The sequence below is a fragment of the Globicephala melas genome, chromosome 7 (assembly GCF_963455315.2).
Source record: "Globicephala melas chromosome 7, mGloMel1.2, whole genome shotgun sequence".
In the NCBI taxonomy this organism is placed as follows: domain Eukaryota; kingdom Metazoa; phylum Chordata; class Mammalia; order Artiodactyla; family Delphinidae; genus Globicephala; species Globicephala melas.
In genome coordinates, this window is record NC_083320.1 from 44,023,734 (window position 1) to 44,043,151 (window position 19,418).

The 19,418-nt window shown below is 35.3% G+C and overlaps 1 protein-coding gene across 1 annotated transcript; it reads left to right on the forward strand.

Moving 5' to 3' along the window:
* Positions 1 to 4,835: 4,835 nt before the first annotated feature.
* MSTN (myostatin) lies at positions 4,836 to 11,256 on the forward strand. Its single transcript, XM_030847723.2, has 3 exons — positions 4,836 to 5,338; positions 7,226 to 7,599; positions 9,654 to 11,256. Exons 1-3 carry the CDS (start codon positions 4,966 to 4,968, stop codon positions 10,032 to 10,034), a joined length of 1,128 nt encoding a protein of 375 aa, XP_030703583.1. The 5' UTR covers positions 4,836 to 4,965; the 3' UTR covers positions 10,035 to 11,256.
* Positions 11,257 to 19,418: the final 8,162 nt, after the last annotated feature.

Sequence of the window (19,418 nt, forward strand, 5' to 3'; positions counted from 1 at the left end):
CTTTGGGGGAAAGTGTGGTCTGGGGATCCCTGGAGTGAAGACCCTTTCAGAGAGTCTGTGGAGTAAAAACTATTTTCATAACAATGCTAATATTTTCTTGCTACTCTCATTTTTTCTTATATGTATAGTGGGGTTTTTCCGGAGGCTCTGTGATATGTGACGGCATCATCACTTTGTCAGCAAATAGAATATATGCTTGCATGTATCTGTATTCTAATATTTCTCATTTTTAATTTATAATACGTTAAATATTGATAGATATGACCCACACAAACAAAAGCTTTTGAGGATCCTAAATAACTTTTCAGAGTAAAGGAATCTTGAGACCAAGAAGTCTGAGAACTACTGTTTTAGGTGATACACCTCAAGTTAAATGGCACAGCTCATCAAATTTCTTCCTGTTTTATATTGAAGAGACTAGATTGTAGGCTTCACGAAGACAGTGACTATTTCTGTCTGGCTCACTGTTTTCTCCTCAGAATCTAGCATGGTACCAGGCACACAATAGGCATTAGAATGTTTCATAAAATAATAAATGAATTAATACAGTTAACACTCAAACAGCGCAGGGGTTAGGAGTGCCAACTGGTCTTCCAGTTGAAAATCTGCATATAACTTTACAGTTAGCCCTCTGTATCCAAGGTTCTTGCATCTGAGGATTCAACCAACTACAGATGGTGTAGTACCGTAGTACACATTTAGCGAAAAATGTGCATATAAGTGGACCCTCTCAGGCCAAACCCGTGTTGTCCAAGGGTCCACAGTACATACATACATGCATACATGCATTCATAAGTGAAGGCCTTGCCAAATGACTTATTCAAGGTCACATAAAATGTCAGCAACAAATCCAGAACTATATTCCAGATCTCCTGTCTGCTACTCCTATACTGTTACTCCCTGGCTCAAGGATACTTTTGTTTTTGTTCACTTTTGTTCTGTAATCTATTGAAAGCATGGATAATCAGGTATTGCCACTGTGAGATGACTACCTCTCTCATGCTGTTATGTGAGTTGAGCACTAGACAATTTTTTTCTGGCCTTAAGCATAATCAGAACAGTGTGTTACCAAAGGGCTATCATCACAAGGAAGTGGCAAGAGTGATCAGATAAAATACAACTTTCTGGTTTTTTCCCACAGCAGAGTTGAATTTTTCATGATTCATTCTTATTCTAATTCCTAGTCTCCTCCTTTCTTTGGCCACATCATTAAACTTCTGGCAAGCTTTTACGTTAATGCACTCAGTAGTTCCCAGACTGCAAAGAGGAAAACCATAAATGTTTTTTGGGAAATATGCCTTGTACTCTCAAAGTTGTTTTGAAACATCCCCCCTGGTATTTGTAAGAGAGAAGAGAGAAGTTTGCTTCCTATCTTACTTATGGTTACAGAAATGTAAGGCCCACCCAGTACAAAGAAGCACAGTGGGAAAGAAAAATACAAGTCTTGTGAAGAGGTGAACTGGCCACCTAAATTGACTCCTGTGAGAAACTGCTTTCAAAGATGGCAAACCTAAGACAAAGCCAAAAAGCTGGTCGGCCATGCCCTCCCATCAACTAGAAGGAATTCTCTACTCACTCATCCTAATGACACAGTCCTGTCTTCATGAAAGCAGCCAGAGCCAGACCTCCAGCAGTCAGACCACGGTGAAGGTTCCTACTGCTGGCGAACCTTCTTGCTCTGGGGCCTTGGGAAGGTTGCTGTCACTGACACTGGAGAAGGCATATATGTTCTTGAAACTTCTTGAGAACCTCTTAACTCATTCATCACTGATGTCTAGAGGCGTTGATTGAATATAGTTGATTCTCAATATTCATAGTAGTTACGTTCTATCAAGTCACTGCTGACACTGAATGAGTGATTACTGAGCCACTGCTCCTAGGGGAAACACGAGGTTACATCCTGTCAGCATCTGGTCACATTTTCGTCAACCAATCAATATATAACCTTGCTTTAGGTGCATTTCTGTTTTAAAATATCTTAGTTAATATATATTGCTGATTCATTAACATTGGATTCACAGCCAAAAGCCCTATAACTGAAGCCTGAACAAAGCTTACATAACACACATATTTTTCCATAAGGAAATTTTTTCCCAAAGTTCTATCACAACCTTCTTTTTCAAAAATTGTGGTAAAATACACATAACAAAATTGACTATTTAACCACTTTTAACTGTACAGTTCAGTGGCCTTAAGTACATTTACACTGTTGTGCTACCATGAGCAACAGCCATCACCAGAACTTTTTGATCTTCCCAATTGAAAACTCTGTATCTATTGAACAGTGGCTTTCCCCCATCACACCCCACCCCTCCTCCAGTCCCTGGCAACCACCATTCTATTTACTTTTCATCACAGCCTCCCTGTGCCTAGGAGCACAGCACTTCAGCACTATGCTTGGGGGCCACTTTGAACGCAGAATCACCCCCAAAAAACCATGCAAAAATGTGAAAAAAAATGGTGCTATATAGATTGTAAAAAGGGCACTTATTAAGCATAAGTGCTGAAACAAGGCAGAGAATTGCCTTGGTTGACCTGAACTGGGATCCTGTGTGTTGGAAGCCTCAAATTTTTTGCTGCGCTGTGCATGTGCGTGAATGACTACAAAAGCGCCATGAGTATTGATTACGGAGTAAAAAATAAGTTTCGGCAATGAGACAAATTTGCAAACATGGAATCCGTGAGTAATAAGCATCGACCATGTGGAAATGATGACCTTTGTTTCCTCTATTCCAGGTAGTAAGAATAAACAGCTGAAATGTGCCTTGTGATAGGGCTGCCTTAGAACATTTTACTAGAGAGCTAGCCTACGTGAATTGATAATTGGCAGCTACAAACTGAAGCAGTTCTAGTTCATGTGGAGGATAAATTTAAGCATAGTCTCAAACCCCTCTGCATGAAACAAAGACCAAGTACTCAAGTACTAGTTATCAATCACTTACTGTGTGACAGGCAGAATACTCAGCAATTTACATGTATTATTGAATTACATCCCCTCCAAAACTCTATGAGGAAACTGAAGGTTAGAGAAGTTAAGTATCTCATCCATTATTACATAGTTAGAAGTGGCAAAATTGAGATTTGAACTCAGGTCTATCTGACTGCAGAACCTGAGGTCCCAACTGCTATGCAATTCTAATAGAGTTAAAAAAAAAAAAAAGATTTGATTTACTCAGAAGTATATAGAAGCATATGTTACAATCATTATAACATTACAAAGATTTATATGCTGAAAAATAAATTTACCAAACAAATAAAACTTTATAAGCCTGATCTAATACTGCTCCACAACAAACAATATCTGAAACCTTTCAGGGCATCTGGTTTGTGTCTGGTTTTCCTTAATCTTTAATGATGGGCAAATCTAATGCATTATGTAAGGCCATTTTTTCTCAAGAGATGTAGATACCTCTTAAGAATTTGATGAAAATGCATTAACTTTTCAGGCTACTGAGTTGCATTTTAGTGCACTGAGGCAGTAAATTAGTGTACAATGTGCAAAAGTAGTGACCTAAAAAAATGAATATTTGATATGAACCACTGCATTCTCTTGGAAAAGAAAGTAATGGATTAACTCTCTCAGGAGTCCTTAGCTTCCCCAAAAGAAGTAGGAAGAATAAATCTCCTGTGGCCTGGAAACAGCTTCTGTTTCTCGCTGGCTATGTTTGTTTAGCTTTTTAATAGTTCATTTGATTAGATCTTGTGGCTCCCAAAGCTAAGGTTGAGAGTTTGATCCCTACAGAGGCCACTTAAATTTAGAGAACAAAAAGCTCTATTCTCTGCTCCCAGACCTTACCCCAAATCCCTGCCAGGTGTCTGCCCTCTGGTCAAATGAGAAACTGGCAAAGGGGTGCAAACCTAGCACAGTTGGGAAATAGAAAAATGGGCACCCTTTATTATGGTGCTCCTTTCCTTTTATGTGTCCACAATATTTGGATATAATTTATAGAGAGTAGATACTATGGTTTTTCTTTTACCCCTGGAAATCTGAGGAAAACTTCATTACCAGTCATAAAATTCATTATCTTAAGCTTATTCTAAGTTCTTCTAAGCTTATTCTAAGTTCAGATAGCTGACATTATCCTCTTGGTAATAAACAACGAAAAAACACATCCTCAAAGCAATATTAATCTGCAACTTTGGGATAGGAAATAATAGTAATCAGTCAAAAACTGAACACAATTTTCATATGAATAAAAGATATTAAATTATTTAAAAATAATTTCATGAGCAGTTTAATATTAAAGTAAGTATGATTTTCATTATGTGTTAAGAATTTATTCAGGAAAACAAGTTTCTCAAATTATAGCCAAAAATCTTTTACTAGTATCACTATCTTAACTTTAAATTTAAATCTGTATTTCCCTAATTACACAGTACTAAAAATAATTTACTACAACAAATAAAAATCCTTTTACTTCAAATCCTTGCCTAAATAATATAAAATCATTTTATTTTTTGAGGAAAAGACATTTCAACTTTTTAAGTATGAAGTGTAAATTAAGATTTACTTATTTAAATTACAATTTTAAAGTTTCACATATAAAGATGAACAAGATCTAAGTGTAGTTTATATTATTGTTAAAATAGATTTTAATTTTTCAAATGTCACATATATCTTTCATTATTTGTAGATTTATTTCTTTTATGAAGTAGTCAAATGAATCAGCTCACCCTTGACTGTAACAAAATACTGTTTGGTGACTTGTGACAGACAGGGTTTTAACCTCTGACAGCGAGATTCATTGTGGAGCAAGAGCCAATCATAGATCCTGACGACACTTGTCTCATCAAAGTTGGAATATAAAAAGCCACTTGGAATACAGTATAAAAGATTCACTGGTGTGGCAAGTTGTCTCTCAGACTGTGCAGGCATTAACATTTTGCTTGGCATTACTCAAAAGCAAAAGAAAAGTAAAAGGAAGAAATAAGAACAAGGAAAAAGATTGTATTGATTTTAAAATCATGCAAAAACTGCAAATCTATGTTTGTATTTACCTATTTATGCTGATTGTTGCTGGTCCAGTGGATCTGAATGAGAACAGCGAGCAAAAGGAAAATGTGGAAAAAGAGGGGCTGTGTAATGCATGTATGTGGAGACAAAACACTAAATCCTCAAGACTAGAAGCCATAAAAATCCAAATCCTCAGTAAACTTCGCCTGGAAACAGCTCCTAACATCAGCAAAGATGCTATAAGACAACTTTTGCCCAAAGCTCCTCCACTCCGGGAACTGATTGATCAGTACGATGTCCAGAGAGATGACAGCAGTGACGGCTCCTTGGAAGATGATGATTACCACGCTACGACGGAAACGGTCATTACCATGCCCACAGAGTGTGAGTAGTCCTATTAGTGTAGAGCAACAGTTCTGCTGACTGTTGTTCTAGTGTTTATGAGAAACCGATCTATTTTCAGGCTCTTTTAACAAGCTGTTGGCTTGTATGTAAGTAGGAGGGAAAAGAGTTTCTTCTTTTTCGAGATTTCATGAGAAATATACTAATGAGACTGAAAGCTGCTGCATAATTTGTTTCCTTAGAGAGCTAAAAGGCTAAAAATAAAATGCTTGCATAGCATTAATGTTATACAGTTTAATGTGACAACTATAACATGCTTATGCTTTCACAGCTTAATACACCAAGGTAAGGATTGGGAGATACTACAAGCAACGTGAAAAACTTGAAATTTTTTAACTACATGAAATTTCATAACTGCATTTGGTTGTCTGAAATATGCATTTATAATAACAGGTTTTTTCATAATAAAGAGAACTGGAAAGAAATTTGTAGATGTTGAAGCCTATGTGGGCATTTGCTGAACACCTAGAATGACTTCTGTTATTCAAAACTATTTCTCACAGTGTCTTTATGTTCTTCACAAATTAGAGTTATCTAATTTTGAAAGCTATTACAACACTGGAAAATATGAAAAAATATTTTTTATAAATTTAATGTATTACTAAGAGCAATGATGAAGTAAACATAGCATAATAATAATCATGAGCTAATTATCAGAAAATGCTAAGAAATAAACATTTTAATTGAGTAGGCTATGGCTCACAAAGTCCATGGTACTATTGGTCAAATAGTACCAGAGGGGGTATGGTCTAGTACCATGGTACTAGACCATGGTACTATTGTTGAAAGTACCCGATCTGCATATTTCCAGGCAGGCACATGCTTAATAACCTCCTAAAGTATTATTTTACTCTTCATAGGAGGGAGGACTATTACCTGTAATATCTACATTGCTTCTGGAAGATAATATACGTCATACCATTCCTGTTGCAGGCAGTTCAAAACTATACTCAAGGAAAGTGGGACAGGCACCTTAACAGAGAAGGCATGACAAGAAAGAGTTTTGTGCCATATGTCTGTGATCTTGCTTTATAGAGTGGTTTACCCACTTTAAACTGGACTCAAAACAGTTTCAAAATACTGTTTTTCTTATTAAGTAATTAGGTTATAATGCAACGAATAATTTTCCTTTAAGACTGTGCTATCAGATAATCCTGGAGTAGATCTGCCTTATTTATAAACAATCTTGGAAAACCAAAAGGAAAGAAATTTCTAAGTGCTTCTGCTTACAATGACAGCCTGGCCCTAAAGACAGTGTTTTCTAAGTTTTGAGATAGCCTGAATGCAACATTTAGATTTTGGTGCTACTTACCTGCTAGTTTTGTTCCTTTAAAAGGCTATCCCAGCACCCAAACATAACAGATGTACTATATTTTCTACTAATTCCTGAGGCTCAGTTGCTCAGTGTCTTGTCCCCAGGTAATTCAGGCCTGGGGGAAGGGTTCCTTCTTCCAGACTGATTGGTACAGCTGCTCAGTAAGTGTAACTACTCAGATTCCCAAAGAATTCTAAGTGGATGTTCCTCCACAGTTTCTCTTGTTCTCTCTAATCATCATCATCTTAAAATTTCATCCACTTTTCATTCCTTAATAGAATTTTCCTTAGTCCACAGTTCTCTGGAGAGGAAGTAGGTTCCTCCTAAACAGCTGAAAAAACATACATCTAAGAAAATCTGAAAAGCTATAGTAATTATTTTATTTGATAGTTTTCTGAGTTATGAATGAAATTCTACAGATTTTTTTTCATTTTAAAAGACTAAATGTGCACACATTATTCCAATAAACATGCTCATTGATTAATATGGAGGACTTCATGCATCTGTCATGAAAAATGATTTCAGTAACTCTTTTTTTTCTTATTCATTTATAGCTGATCTTCTAATGCAAGTGGAAGGAAAACCCAAATGTTGCTTCTTTAAATTTAGCTCTAAAATACAATACAATAAAGTAGTAAAGGCCCAACTGTGGATATATCTGAGGCCAGTCAAGACTCCTACAACAGTGTTTGTGCAAATCCTGAGACTCATCAAACCCATGAAAGACGGTACAAGGTATACTGGAATCCGATCTCTGAAACTTGACATGAACCCAGGCACTGGTATTTGGCAGAGCATTGATGTGAAGACAGTGTTGCAAAATTGGCTCAAACAACCTGAATCCAACTTAGGCATTGAAATCAAAGCTTTAGATGAGAATGGGCATGATCTTGCTGTAACCTTCCCAGGACCAGGAGAAGATGGGCTGGTAAGTGATTACTGAAAATAACATTCTAAAAACCTTATGTTTTTATTCATAATGTGAATGAATAGTAGTGGAAAACAACTACCAATTTCCTATGCTCATAAGCCGGACAAAGGTATCTTACCCCAATGGTAGCCCTGTACCCAATAAAAGTAGGTGTCCAATTTCATATCCTATGAAACACTCTCTTGATACTTTTAGTTTGCATGAGGACTTAAAGAAAAAAGTTACACCATAGTCCTTAACTTCTTAAGGAATTATTTTGAATTGGGAATGAAATATAAAGTGCTTTTCATTGATGTGCTATATGATTATATAAATAAAAACATGAAGTCTTCATAGTGGATTCTAGGACATACCCAAAAAAACATTTTTTTCCCTAGAAGAGTGCCAAAGGTGTTAACATTTTTTTTGGCTTAATAAAGTGGAAAAAATAAACTCTAAAAATTATAATTGAAATAAAATGCTTTTAATTATAGCAACTAACTAAATACAATATGTTTAGACTTATATGCTATTACATATAGTATATTTAAGATCCCTCAAGATAAATGTTCCTTATTTTCTAGGCTGTTAATGCACTGATGTATATGTGGATTACTCTGTGAATTACCCCTAATAAAATTTAAAATTTCGGGGTAGTTAACCTGTACCAACAAGCTTATTTCTGAACTGTCTTACTATTCTTCTGCAAGAGTTTACTTAGGTAATGCCAACTAATTTAATATCAGGTCAAACAGAAGACAATGCCTTATATATTATAAAAATTAATAAAAACCATTTAAAACCTAGTATAAATTTAGAGTTACTCACTCTTCTGGCTTATCTATGCTTGTGTTTACTTCTGTTTTCAAAAACTTATTTAATGTGACCATATCTTTTACTTCCATTTATTGATATAATTTACAACAAAAGATTATACTTGTAAGCAATGTGTTAGCTTTTCAGTTTTTAAATGGTCTTGTTTGTAAAGAATATATAATTAGTAAGTCATATCTACTTTAAATGAAAACATATTCTTTAAGAGATTATACAATTTTCCAAGTGATCTATTTTTCTTTAAATATGCTACATAAAATGTTACTGACTCCCAAAATGATGTTATTATTTTTTATAATCTTAAATACCAATAATTACCAGGTCTATTTTGATTTTGATACAGGATAAAAACTACTATTAATTATTTAGGAATGTGTTCTTTTTTATAGACAGCATTTTAATGATCAAAGTTGGTGATGTGACAGAGGTTTTATTTATTATTAAACAGATGGTTAATAAGATGTATTCCTCAGACTTTTCCATATAAAAGGAAAAATGTCTCAAATGCATGAAAAGATTGGGGTGGGGGAAGGATTAGCAAATTATTGTTTAAATATCTGAACAGCAACATTTTTCAGTGAAAGAATAAAGGAAATATTATCGTATCTTCTTCTGAATCTGTCCCTCCCTCTCTTGGAGTTGGTTGTTCCAACCCAATATACCTACCACTACCTTCATCACCCTACCTTCCTTTTTCCCATTACAATCTGTACAGTGCTGGGTGGTAACTATTTTGGTTTGGTGTTAATATCCAAGGATCCCTGAATAAGATCTAGTGAATGGAGGATGGATGAGTATACCTATCCCTCCAGGAGTCATCAGACATATTTAGCCACCATATTTAACCAACAAGCAGGAAGAGAGAAGCTAGCTTTTCCCCTTCCTCGTTTCTTCACTCCTCCCTCTCTCTTCTGCTCCATCTCTCCCTTTCTTGCCGTCAATATTTTCAGAGCATCTATTATGTGCCAGGCATTCAGATACTCAAACTGGGGAAAACAAGAATAAGCAAGACAAAGATTTGACCACAGGGGAATCTGTATTGCTGCTATAGTCTTTTGAGCCATAAGGGAAGTATCAAGCCTAGTATAAATGAAAATTCCTTAATGCTGTGGCAACATTAAAACATAAAAACAAATGTGGCAGAAGCAAAATGATTAGTTTCTTTCTTCAACAACGACTGCTTGAGGTAGGAAGGTGTTTCAGGATCTATTACTAACTCTTCTTTCCTTTTCACACAGAATCCCTTTTTAGAAGTCAAGGTAACAGACACACCAAAAAGATCCAGGAGAGATTTTGGACTCGACTGTGATGAGCACTCCACAGAATCTCGATGCTGTCGTTACCCTCTAACTGTGGATTTTGAAGCTTTTGGATGGGATTGGATTATTGCACCTAAAAGATATAAGGCCAATTACTGCTCTGGAGAGTGTGAATTTGTATTTTTACAAAAATATCCTCATACCCATCTTGTGCACCAAGCAAACCCCAGAGGTTCAGCAGGCCCCTGTTGTACTCCCACAAAGATGTCTCCAATTAATATGCTATATTTTAATGGCAAAGAACAAATAATATATGGGAAAATTCCAGCCATGGTAGTAGATCGCTGTGGGTGCTCATGAGATTTATACTTGTTTCATAACTTCCTAAAAAGTGGAAGGTCTTCCCCTCAACAATTTTGAAACTGTGAAATTATGTACCACAGGCTGTAAGCCTAGAGCATGCTACAGTCACTTACGCATAAGCTACAGTATATGAACTAAAAGAGAGAATATATGCAACGGTTGGCATTTAACCATCAAAACAAATCATACAATAAAAAGTTTTATGATTTCCGGAGTTTTTTAACTTGGAGATCAAATTCCATTTATGTTCATATATATCATAACATATGCAGGTAAATGAAAGCAATTCTCCTTGTGTTCTAGTGAATTAAAGGAGTATGCTTTAAAGTCTATTTCTTTACAGTTTCATTTAATATTTACAGAAAAATCTATATGTAGTATTGGTAAAATGCAGGATTGTTATATACCATTATTTGAATCATCCTTAAACACTTGAATTTATATTGTATGATAGCATACTTGGTAAGATAAGATTCCACAAAAATAGGGATGGTACACCATGTGCAAGTTCCCATTCCTATTCCGATTGATACAGTGCATTAACAATTCATGCCAATGGTGCTAATACAATAGGCTGAATGGCTGATGTTATCAGGTTTATCAAATAAAATACATTCAGTAAAGTAATGTTTCTCCTTTCTTCAGGTGCATTTTCATACTCCTCCAAATGGGGAATGGATTTTCTTTAATGAAAGAAAAATCATTTTTCTAGGTCTGGATTCAATTCTGTAGCATACTTGGAGAAACTGCATTTACAAGGCAGCCAAAAAGTATTCATTTTTATCAAAATTTCAAAATTATAGCCTGCCTTTGCAACACTGCAGTTTTTATGATGAAATAATGGAAATGACTGATTCTATCAATATTGTATAAAAAGACTTTGAAACAATTGCATTTATATAATATGTATACAATATTGTTTTGTAAATAAATGTCTCCTTTTTTATTTACTTTGGTATATTTTTACAGTAAGCACATTTCAAATTAAGTATTAAGGCACAGAGACATTTCATATATGACAGAAAAGCAAATGCTTATATTTCGGAGAAAATTAGCTGATTAAATGTGGTCTTAAAACTCCATATGCTAATGGTTAGATGGTTATATTACAATCATTTTATATTTTTTTACATTATTAACATTCACTTACGGATTCATGATGGCTGTAAAATGTGAATGTGAAATTTCAGTGGTTTACTATCATTGTATTCAAATCTCAACGTTCCATTATTTTAATACTTATAAATATTATTAAGCATACCAAAATGATTTAACTCTATTATCTGAAATCAGAAAAATAAACTGATGATATCTTAAGAATTGTTAATTTTATTTTATAATTTGATAATGAATATATTTCTACATATATTTACTTCTATTTTGTAAATTAGGATTTTGTTAATCAAATACATTATACTTATGCTAAGTAAAATTATTTCCTACATCTAATGTGTAGAAACAATATAAATTATATTAAAGTGTTTTCATGTTTTTTGAAAGACACAACAGTTTTATGTTATAATGATTAATTCTGGATTTTTGGTTTTCACTTTATTGTAAAAGTTTAATGATTTAGCACAAAAGTTTGGTTTAGAAATTTTAGGTCTGCTACTCTAGTTTCTCATGAGTGAAATTCCTGTTAAATTGGTTCTGGTCAAGTTGCTTTAAACATACAAAAGCAAGGGCTAGTTACATCTGTTTCATTTCTCTTTATCTTGACCTGAAAACTATTTATATGTTTTCATAGGTTCAATTTCCAAATGCATTGCAGTTGGCAAGGGTATATGGTCCTAGAGTTACAAGTTCTACTGAAGCCACAGGGACACAGGGAAACTGCATTTTTTTCCTAGCACTTAATGATACTGGCACATTTATCTGAGTTTTGGGGGCACAAATTTTCAAACTGAATTGAAAAATAATTATAAAGTGCCTAGAATCCATCCCTGGCCAATTTAATAGCTTAGCTCTAAAGCAGTGACTATGTCTAATGGGGGAGGCGATTAAAATTTTGTTTAGTGTTATGGTTCTTAAATAAATAATTTATAATTATTATAACCATGAAATATATTACAGCAATTTACACTCATACAAACAAAGTGCAGTACTTTTTCTAATTCTGATACTGACATATTTAACACTGACAAGGCTGGAGCTGTAAGGGAGTTGCCCCTGTGTGGGGAGGAGCCAGCTGCAGTGACGGGGTAAGGCCACTTTTCAGTTGCACATATCAGAACATACTTCTTCCAGGGCCATGAATATACATGACCTTAAAGTCTGGATCAGCAGGCCCATTAACACACCTTAGGCTCTGGAGCACAAATAACTGGGGACCTTGATCCCTACAGTGGGAACTGTGAGGAAGGAACACCCTCCGTTTCCAAGGACCCAGTTTCAGGATTCCCCAACCTTTATATTCACCCTTACCATGGAGCCCCAGGATCACACCACTAACCTCTCCATTTGGTGGCCCACTTCAAAACCCATATGACCATGAAAGAAAGCATCAGGACCAATTTGTTTTGTGACAAGACCTAGGCATTTCTTTTTCTATTTTGCCTAGGTCCTAGGAATGGCAAAGGCGCTCTGCTATTCTGCCTATGGGCATGTCACTTTCATTTTCAGCACCCCAAGAATATTCACTTGTGATATGTGACACTAATCCCTGAAATTTTCAGAAAACATTAGGTAAAGTTCAATGTAGTGTATCAGTTTTAATATTCTGAATGTTTTGTAATACTTCTCATACTTCCCACAAACCTATGTTAGTTAAAAAAAACACAGTAAAAAATAAAAACAAACAAAAAAACCCTTTCAGACTCTATGGTTCCTTTTGTATTCAAGTTGGTTTTCGCACTTCTGTAGAAAACTTTATTTTCTTAAAATAAAAAGGCAATATTTTGACATTGACAGTAGCTAGATTAGAACTCAATTATTCTATACCCCAAACGAAAACAAATCTATTTCACTTTAAACCACCATATACTCATTTAAGAATGTCAATGACCCTTTTGGGTCTTGTGGGACACTCTCACCAGGAAAAAGAAAACTCACAATTTTGCATATAATTTCAGGGAGCTCAGGGTCTTCTTAGAGCTCATTCATAGAATCTAGTTTATTTTCCTTCTTAAGATAAAAATTATGAAGTAATGAAGTATACTTATAAGGGCCTGCTTCCCAATTAATTAGTTTTAATCCTTAACCAATTGAATGTTTGAAAAGGAAAATAAGTATCAAATCGGCCTGGATGTCTTAACATGGCTAAAACACTTGCTAATTACCAAAACATTCTATGTTTCTTTTTTTTTTTTTACGGTACACGGGCCTCTCACCGCTGCAGCCTCTCCCGTTGCGGAGCACAGGCTCCGGAAGTGCAGGCCCAGCGGCCATGGCTCACGGGCCCAGCAGTTCCGCGGCACGTGGGATCCTCCCGGACCAGGGCACGAACCCGTGTCCCCCGCATCGGCAGGCGGACTCTCAGCCACTGCGCCACCCGGGAAACCCTCTATGTTTCTTAAAGATCATCCAATCATCAACTGGCAAGTCTGTGATAGATTAAACTAGACAACTGAATAAAAAGCACTTCAAATTATGAACTCACATTCTTCTTATGTGTCAAAACCAAAATCATAAATCATCAGGGCTTCTGATGTCTGGATGTCAGAATTAGGAGGGTATGAGATGATAATATTTACTGAGCACCAGATTTGTGCTAGGAACTTTCCTGACACACTCAATGTAGGAGACATTACTGTCCCCAGTTTACAGAAGAGAACTCTGAGACAATAGGAGATACCTCAGTGGCTGGTCTGAATTTGAATTCAGAGCAGTTCAACACAATGATTCATTGCTCTGGTTACACCAATTCTTCAACAAGTCCTAATGAAAGAGTGAAACTATATTTTTTAATGTATAATTTGTAATATACCCTTATATATGTTCAGCATTGGTTTCTGCAAATGTTGTGTGGCTGCATTTTAATAAGGAAGGTTAGAGTTGGTATTATGAGAAGGTGGAAGAAGAGCAGGTGATTAGCAAAGCAGAGAAATGTACAAACAGATAGAAGTGGGTCAATGTCATAGGATGTGACAGATGGAATAGACCTTAGAGATCATCTAATTTACACATGACAGAACTGAGGTCTAAAGAGAGGGTTGCCCAAAGTCATAAAGTGAATTGGTTCAAAAACTGAGACAAGAGTTCTGAAATGCTAGAGTAGAGTGGATGGTGGGTCAGAGTGAGAAGAATGATTCCAAAAGACAAAATGCAGGAGAGCTAAAAACAAAAAAAGAGCTCTGAGTCATGGTTTGTCAGCTGGGGAATGTCAATACTGGGCACTAACTAAAAGTCCGTAGGATTATAACAGTTCACATCTATCTTTTATCAGCCTGGAGATTATCTTGGACAAATAGACTCTAATGGGAAATCTATGGTAGTATGTGACTAAAACCACTACTTTACTGTGTACAGTGATACAAATTGAAATAATAATTAATAACTTTCAAAGTCCCCTCACATTAATGATGTAATTTTATCTTCATAATGCTGGAAGTATTATTATTATGCCCATTTCATAGAGGGAACTGAGGTTAAATTAAATTAATCAAATTGCCCAAAGAAATGTAGCATTTATATTTGTACATTAATTATATAAGAGATAGAAATAGTGAGCTTCCCTGGTGGCGCAGTGGTTGAGAGTCCGCCTGCCGATGCAGGGGACACGGGTTCGTGCCCCGGTCCGGGAAGATTCCACATGCCGTGGAGCTGCTGGGCCCGTGACCCATGGCCGCTGAGCCTGCGCATCCGGAGCCTGTGCTCTGCAACGGGAGAGGCCACAGTGGTGAGAGGGCTGCGTACGGCAAAAAAAAAAAAAGAAATAGAAATAGAAATCAAATAGTTACACTTGTTTGATCATTCATTCCAATACTACTCATTAAAAATGTAGCATGATAAAAAAAATTCCATTTAAAATATCAAATGATCACTTTAAAAAATAAGACACATGGATACTATCCAGTAATATAACTAAGAAATTAAACCATAGGCTAAAATGTGATAAGCAAGTCATGACTTGCCTGGCACATGACGTATAGTGTTGAAATTTCATTTGCATGGTCATTCAGTTCCAATTTACACACTGCAAAACATATCAAATTAAACTATACTAATTTTGGTCATCCCTGAGTACGATGTCGAGCAATGAGAAGTGGTACTAAATTTAGTTCATTCATGCCTAGGTGGAATTTTGCAGAGGAAGTCTTTGAAAAATTAATACATTTTCATTAGATAGCATTCATTTATAACAAGATTATCTTTGTTACAATTTAAAACACTAGATAGAGAGATTATTTACATATATTTTACTAGATTACCTACCAAAAACTTCAATGAATACCACATCCTGTCAAGAACACAGGATGTTCTTGAATGTAAGACTTGACATATGAAACTGCCTAATTTATCCGACAAGCATAAGATGTATGTGTAATAATAATGATAGACAACTCCCTAATCCTCTGTTACAATGGTTGAGTAGTTCACTTCAGCTATGGTTTAACATCACACTAAGTATTCCTGATACAGAAATACACAGTTTGGCAATGAAGCAAAAAAATACATATTAAGTTTTCATTGATTATAATTTTAGATTACTGTAAGATAGAAAAGTTTTTTTAACAGTATGATGCTATTATTTTTATTCTATAATAAAGGTGATTATTAAACACACATATATTTACTTTCTTGAAAAATTGACTTTAATAACATTTTCTTTTATTAGTTCTGCATACTCACTATAGGCAAAACACTATTCACTGGAATTAACTTACAGAGATCTAAAACATATTCCCAGATTCTGATCTTAATGAGATCTGTTGGAGAGTTCTCCTGAGAAGGGCCAACAGATAAACTTGATTCAATTAATCTTAAAGGTAAGCTTTACACCAAACATATGAAGAGATTAACCTACTAATTCACATTTTTAATGTCTTCCTAACCATTCAAGATTATTTGATTAAAAACGTTCTTCCTATAATGTTATGTTCTTTTTTTTTTTTCTAACATCTTATGAAGGACCCTATTCAGAACAAAATCTGATTATGCGGTTTTGGCCATGGATCCTCCACAAGACTTTCCCAGATCCGCTCCCACGGACACTAACTCTGACTAAGAAGCCAAACGTCTCTTGGCTCTATTCCCATGGAACTCAGAATTTTGGCATTACCTCTCCACTAGCCAAAAACAAAACATGTCAATACAGGAACGTCCGCCTACATCATGACATCAGATCCTCATAATGCTGAGATAGAATTCTGAAAGTGAAAATCAAGCATAAAACACCAATTTACTGAGCACACTAAAGTGACTGTGGGAGAAAACCCAAATCGTTAAATGGAAACAATCAGGCAGTCATTGAGGCAACTGCTTGGCTTGAGCTGCAAGAATATCTTCCTGAAAAGCTGCATACTTCTCAGCAACTTAAGAAATGGCATGAGTTATGTGGCTGCCTGCACCCTAAGTAAAGGATTCTACTGAGGAAACTTAGCCATCTTGGGCTCTGAACCAGGCCAGGTGCCATGGGATAGAAACTAGAGCAAAAAAGAACAAATGACAGTACTGCTTCCCACTTGTAGATGTTCCCTGGCAGCAAGTAAAATTGTCCCAGCAAGTCTAAAATCTATCAGGACCTATGTCTTATGCGTTAGTGAATTTAAGTTCCTTACAGCTCCAGAGTCAGAAAAAATGCCAAGGAAGTTGCATAGGACTGATGGGAAGCTAGCTAGGTTCCCATCTACTCAGGCCAGGATGCTTCCCTATGACTGAAATACCTTGCACCAACTGGGACTCTCCTGGGTGAATAGCCCTCCACTGCAGTGCCAGCAGAGCTCTCTCCTTTCCTGACAGAGGTGGGTAGACTGTGAATAGTGAGCCCCACCTTGCTTTTGCCAGAGGTTTGAACAAAGAATCCTGGTATTGGCCAAAGAGAGAAGTGTCATTTCAGAATTTGTGCCAAAGGCTGGAATTTGGCTTTATATCTGTTGGTACAACACGTATTGTGTTGACACAATGTATCTGTTAACCAGGTACATTACCTGGTTAGTGTCCTTGGGCCTCATATATCCTGTTCAGACTGGCAAGAAATAAACTGCCTGTTGGACCTTGGACAAGAAGCATGAGCATTTACTTACAAGGGAAAAGCGCATTACATAGATATTAATATCTCCATTTTTAGAATGATGAAATTGAGGTTCAGAGATGATTGTAATTAAGTGACTAAGACAGGTGCATACATGATGGGAGAAATACACATACAAATGTAGAACTAACACAACATTGTAAATCAACTTTACTTCAATTAAAAAAGTAAAAATTAAAAAGGGACCTACTCTCCTTGCTAAGCAAATAAGTAAATAAATAAAACTAAAAAGGGACATACTATATAGTATGGGAAACTATACTCAATATTTTGTAAAATATAAGGGAAAAGAGTCTGAAAATAATATATATATATAGGAATATATATAAGTATATATATATAAAAGAATATATATATATAAACTGAATCACTGTGCTGTACACCTGAAAGTAACATAATATTGTAAATCAACTATACTTCAATTTAAAAAAGATAAAATAGAATAAAATAGCCAAAAAAAAACCCCAACATGTAGAAGTACAGTTTTTCAGCTATTAGTTCAGGTGTGAAAAAATGTAATTTTCTACTTGTTGTAGAACTGACATCAGCTTTTACCTCAAGCCCATTTGTGCTGTATCACCATTTCTACTTTACAGAGGCACTGTCATGTCAATGGGAACTGCTCTAATAATGCTTGTCATGTCCATGGATCTCACCCAGAAAATGATGAACGATATCCCCTTATCCTCAAGTCTCCAAACTCAGAGGAGGAGTGTAATGTGTCTCTCTTCTTTACGTCCAGCTCAGCCTATGAAGTAGGGCATCAAAAAAGATCACTGTCTAAAACTTCTCTCTTCCCATCAAATTCACTCCTATCATAAGCTCATGAGATCTTTATGTGAGAAGATATAGGAATAGGTTCCAGCTATCTGGATCTATTTACTAACACTTTATATTTCATACCTGAACCCTAGACCTTTGAACTTAAAATTTTGTTAAAACTACTATCTTTTTTTTCCTGATTCTGATCTGAAAAGTACCTCCTGGAAAAATGTAACCTTTTAATAAATCACAGTGTTCATTCTAATAATAAAAATGTAGATTAAAATTACATACTATCCTTTCATCTACAAATATACTAAATTTTTATGTTAATATCTATTGTTATTAGTAAGGTGATCAGCAATGAACACTCTAAATAATATTGCCTATAGAAAGGCCCTGACCAGTTGCCTTCCAATATTTAACAAGATCCTTAAAAGGTTCTCTACAGTAATTTTACTTCTAAAATTTTATGCAAAGAAACAAAGATGCAAATGTTTATGTAAAATCACAATGTTATTTACTATTTTTTAATATTGGAAATAATGTATCCAACAATAAGGAATGGTTACATTGATTATGATAGGTAACAATAGCATATTAAAATTTAAAGTCAACCTGAGGGCCCAGTAAACACCAGGAGGATGAAAGAGAGAGGGAGAAAGAATCTAAGTCTTCACTGATATTATTGAGCTACTGATCTTACTTTACCTAGAGCTGCCTTACATCTGGAATTATATGAGATAATTGATTTTTCTACTGTTTTAAGCCATATTTGAATTGGAGTTTCTATTATTTACAGCTGAAAGTATTCCAAATAAATAAACATGTGTATAGCATATGTGTACATACATGTATCAGGTATATATGATTATCTTTAATTCTGATATTGCCAATTTGTACCCTGTAGAGGTTGTACCAATTTATATTTCTATTAACAATGTATGAAGTTACCTATTTCCGCACACCCTCATCATTCCTAGTTCCAGTATGATAGGTAAAAAATGATCACGATTTTCACGGCACTTTTCTTATTTTGAGTGAGGTTATTAATCTTTTTATATTTAAGGATTATCTGTATTTCCTTTTCTGTTAACTATTTGCTTTTATCCTTTGCTTATTTTTTCTATTACGTTGTTAATATTAAAACAAAACCTATATATATATGTTCTTAGGAAATTCGCTACTATTGGGGAATTCCCTGGTGGCCCAGTGCTTAGGACTCAGCACTTTCACTGCTGGGGCCGTGTTAAATCTGTGGTCGGGGAACTAAGCGTTCACAAGCCCCAGGGTCCAGTCAAAAAAAAAAAAAAATTAGCTACAACTATTTCTTCCCAGATTTTCATCTGTCTTTTGACTTTGTGGTTTCTTGGTTTTTAATGCAGAATTTAAAATGTTTGTATGATGTTACATATTTTAGTCTTTTT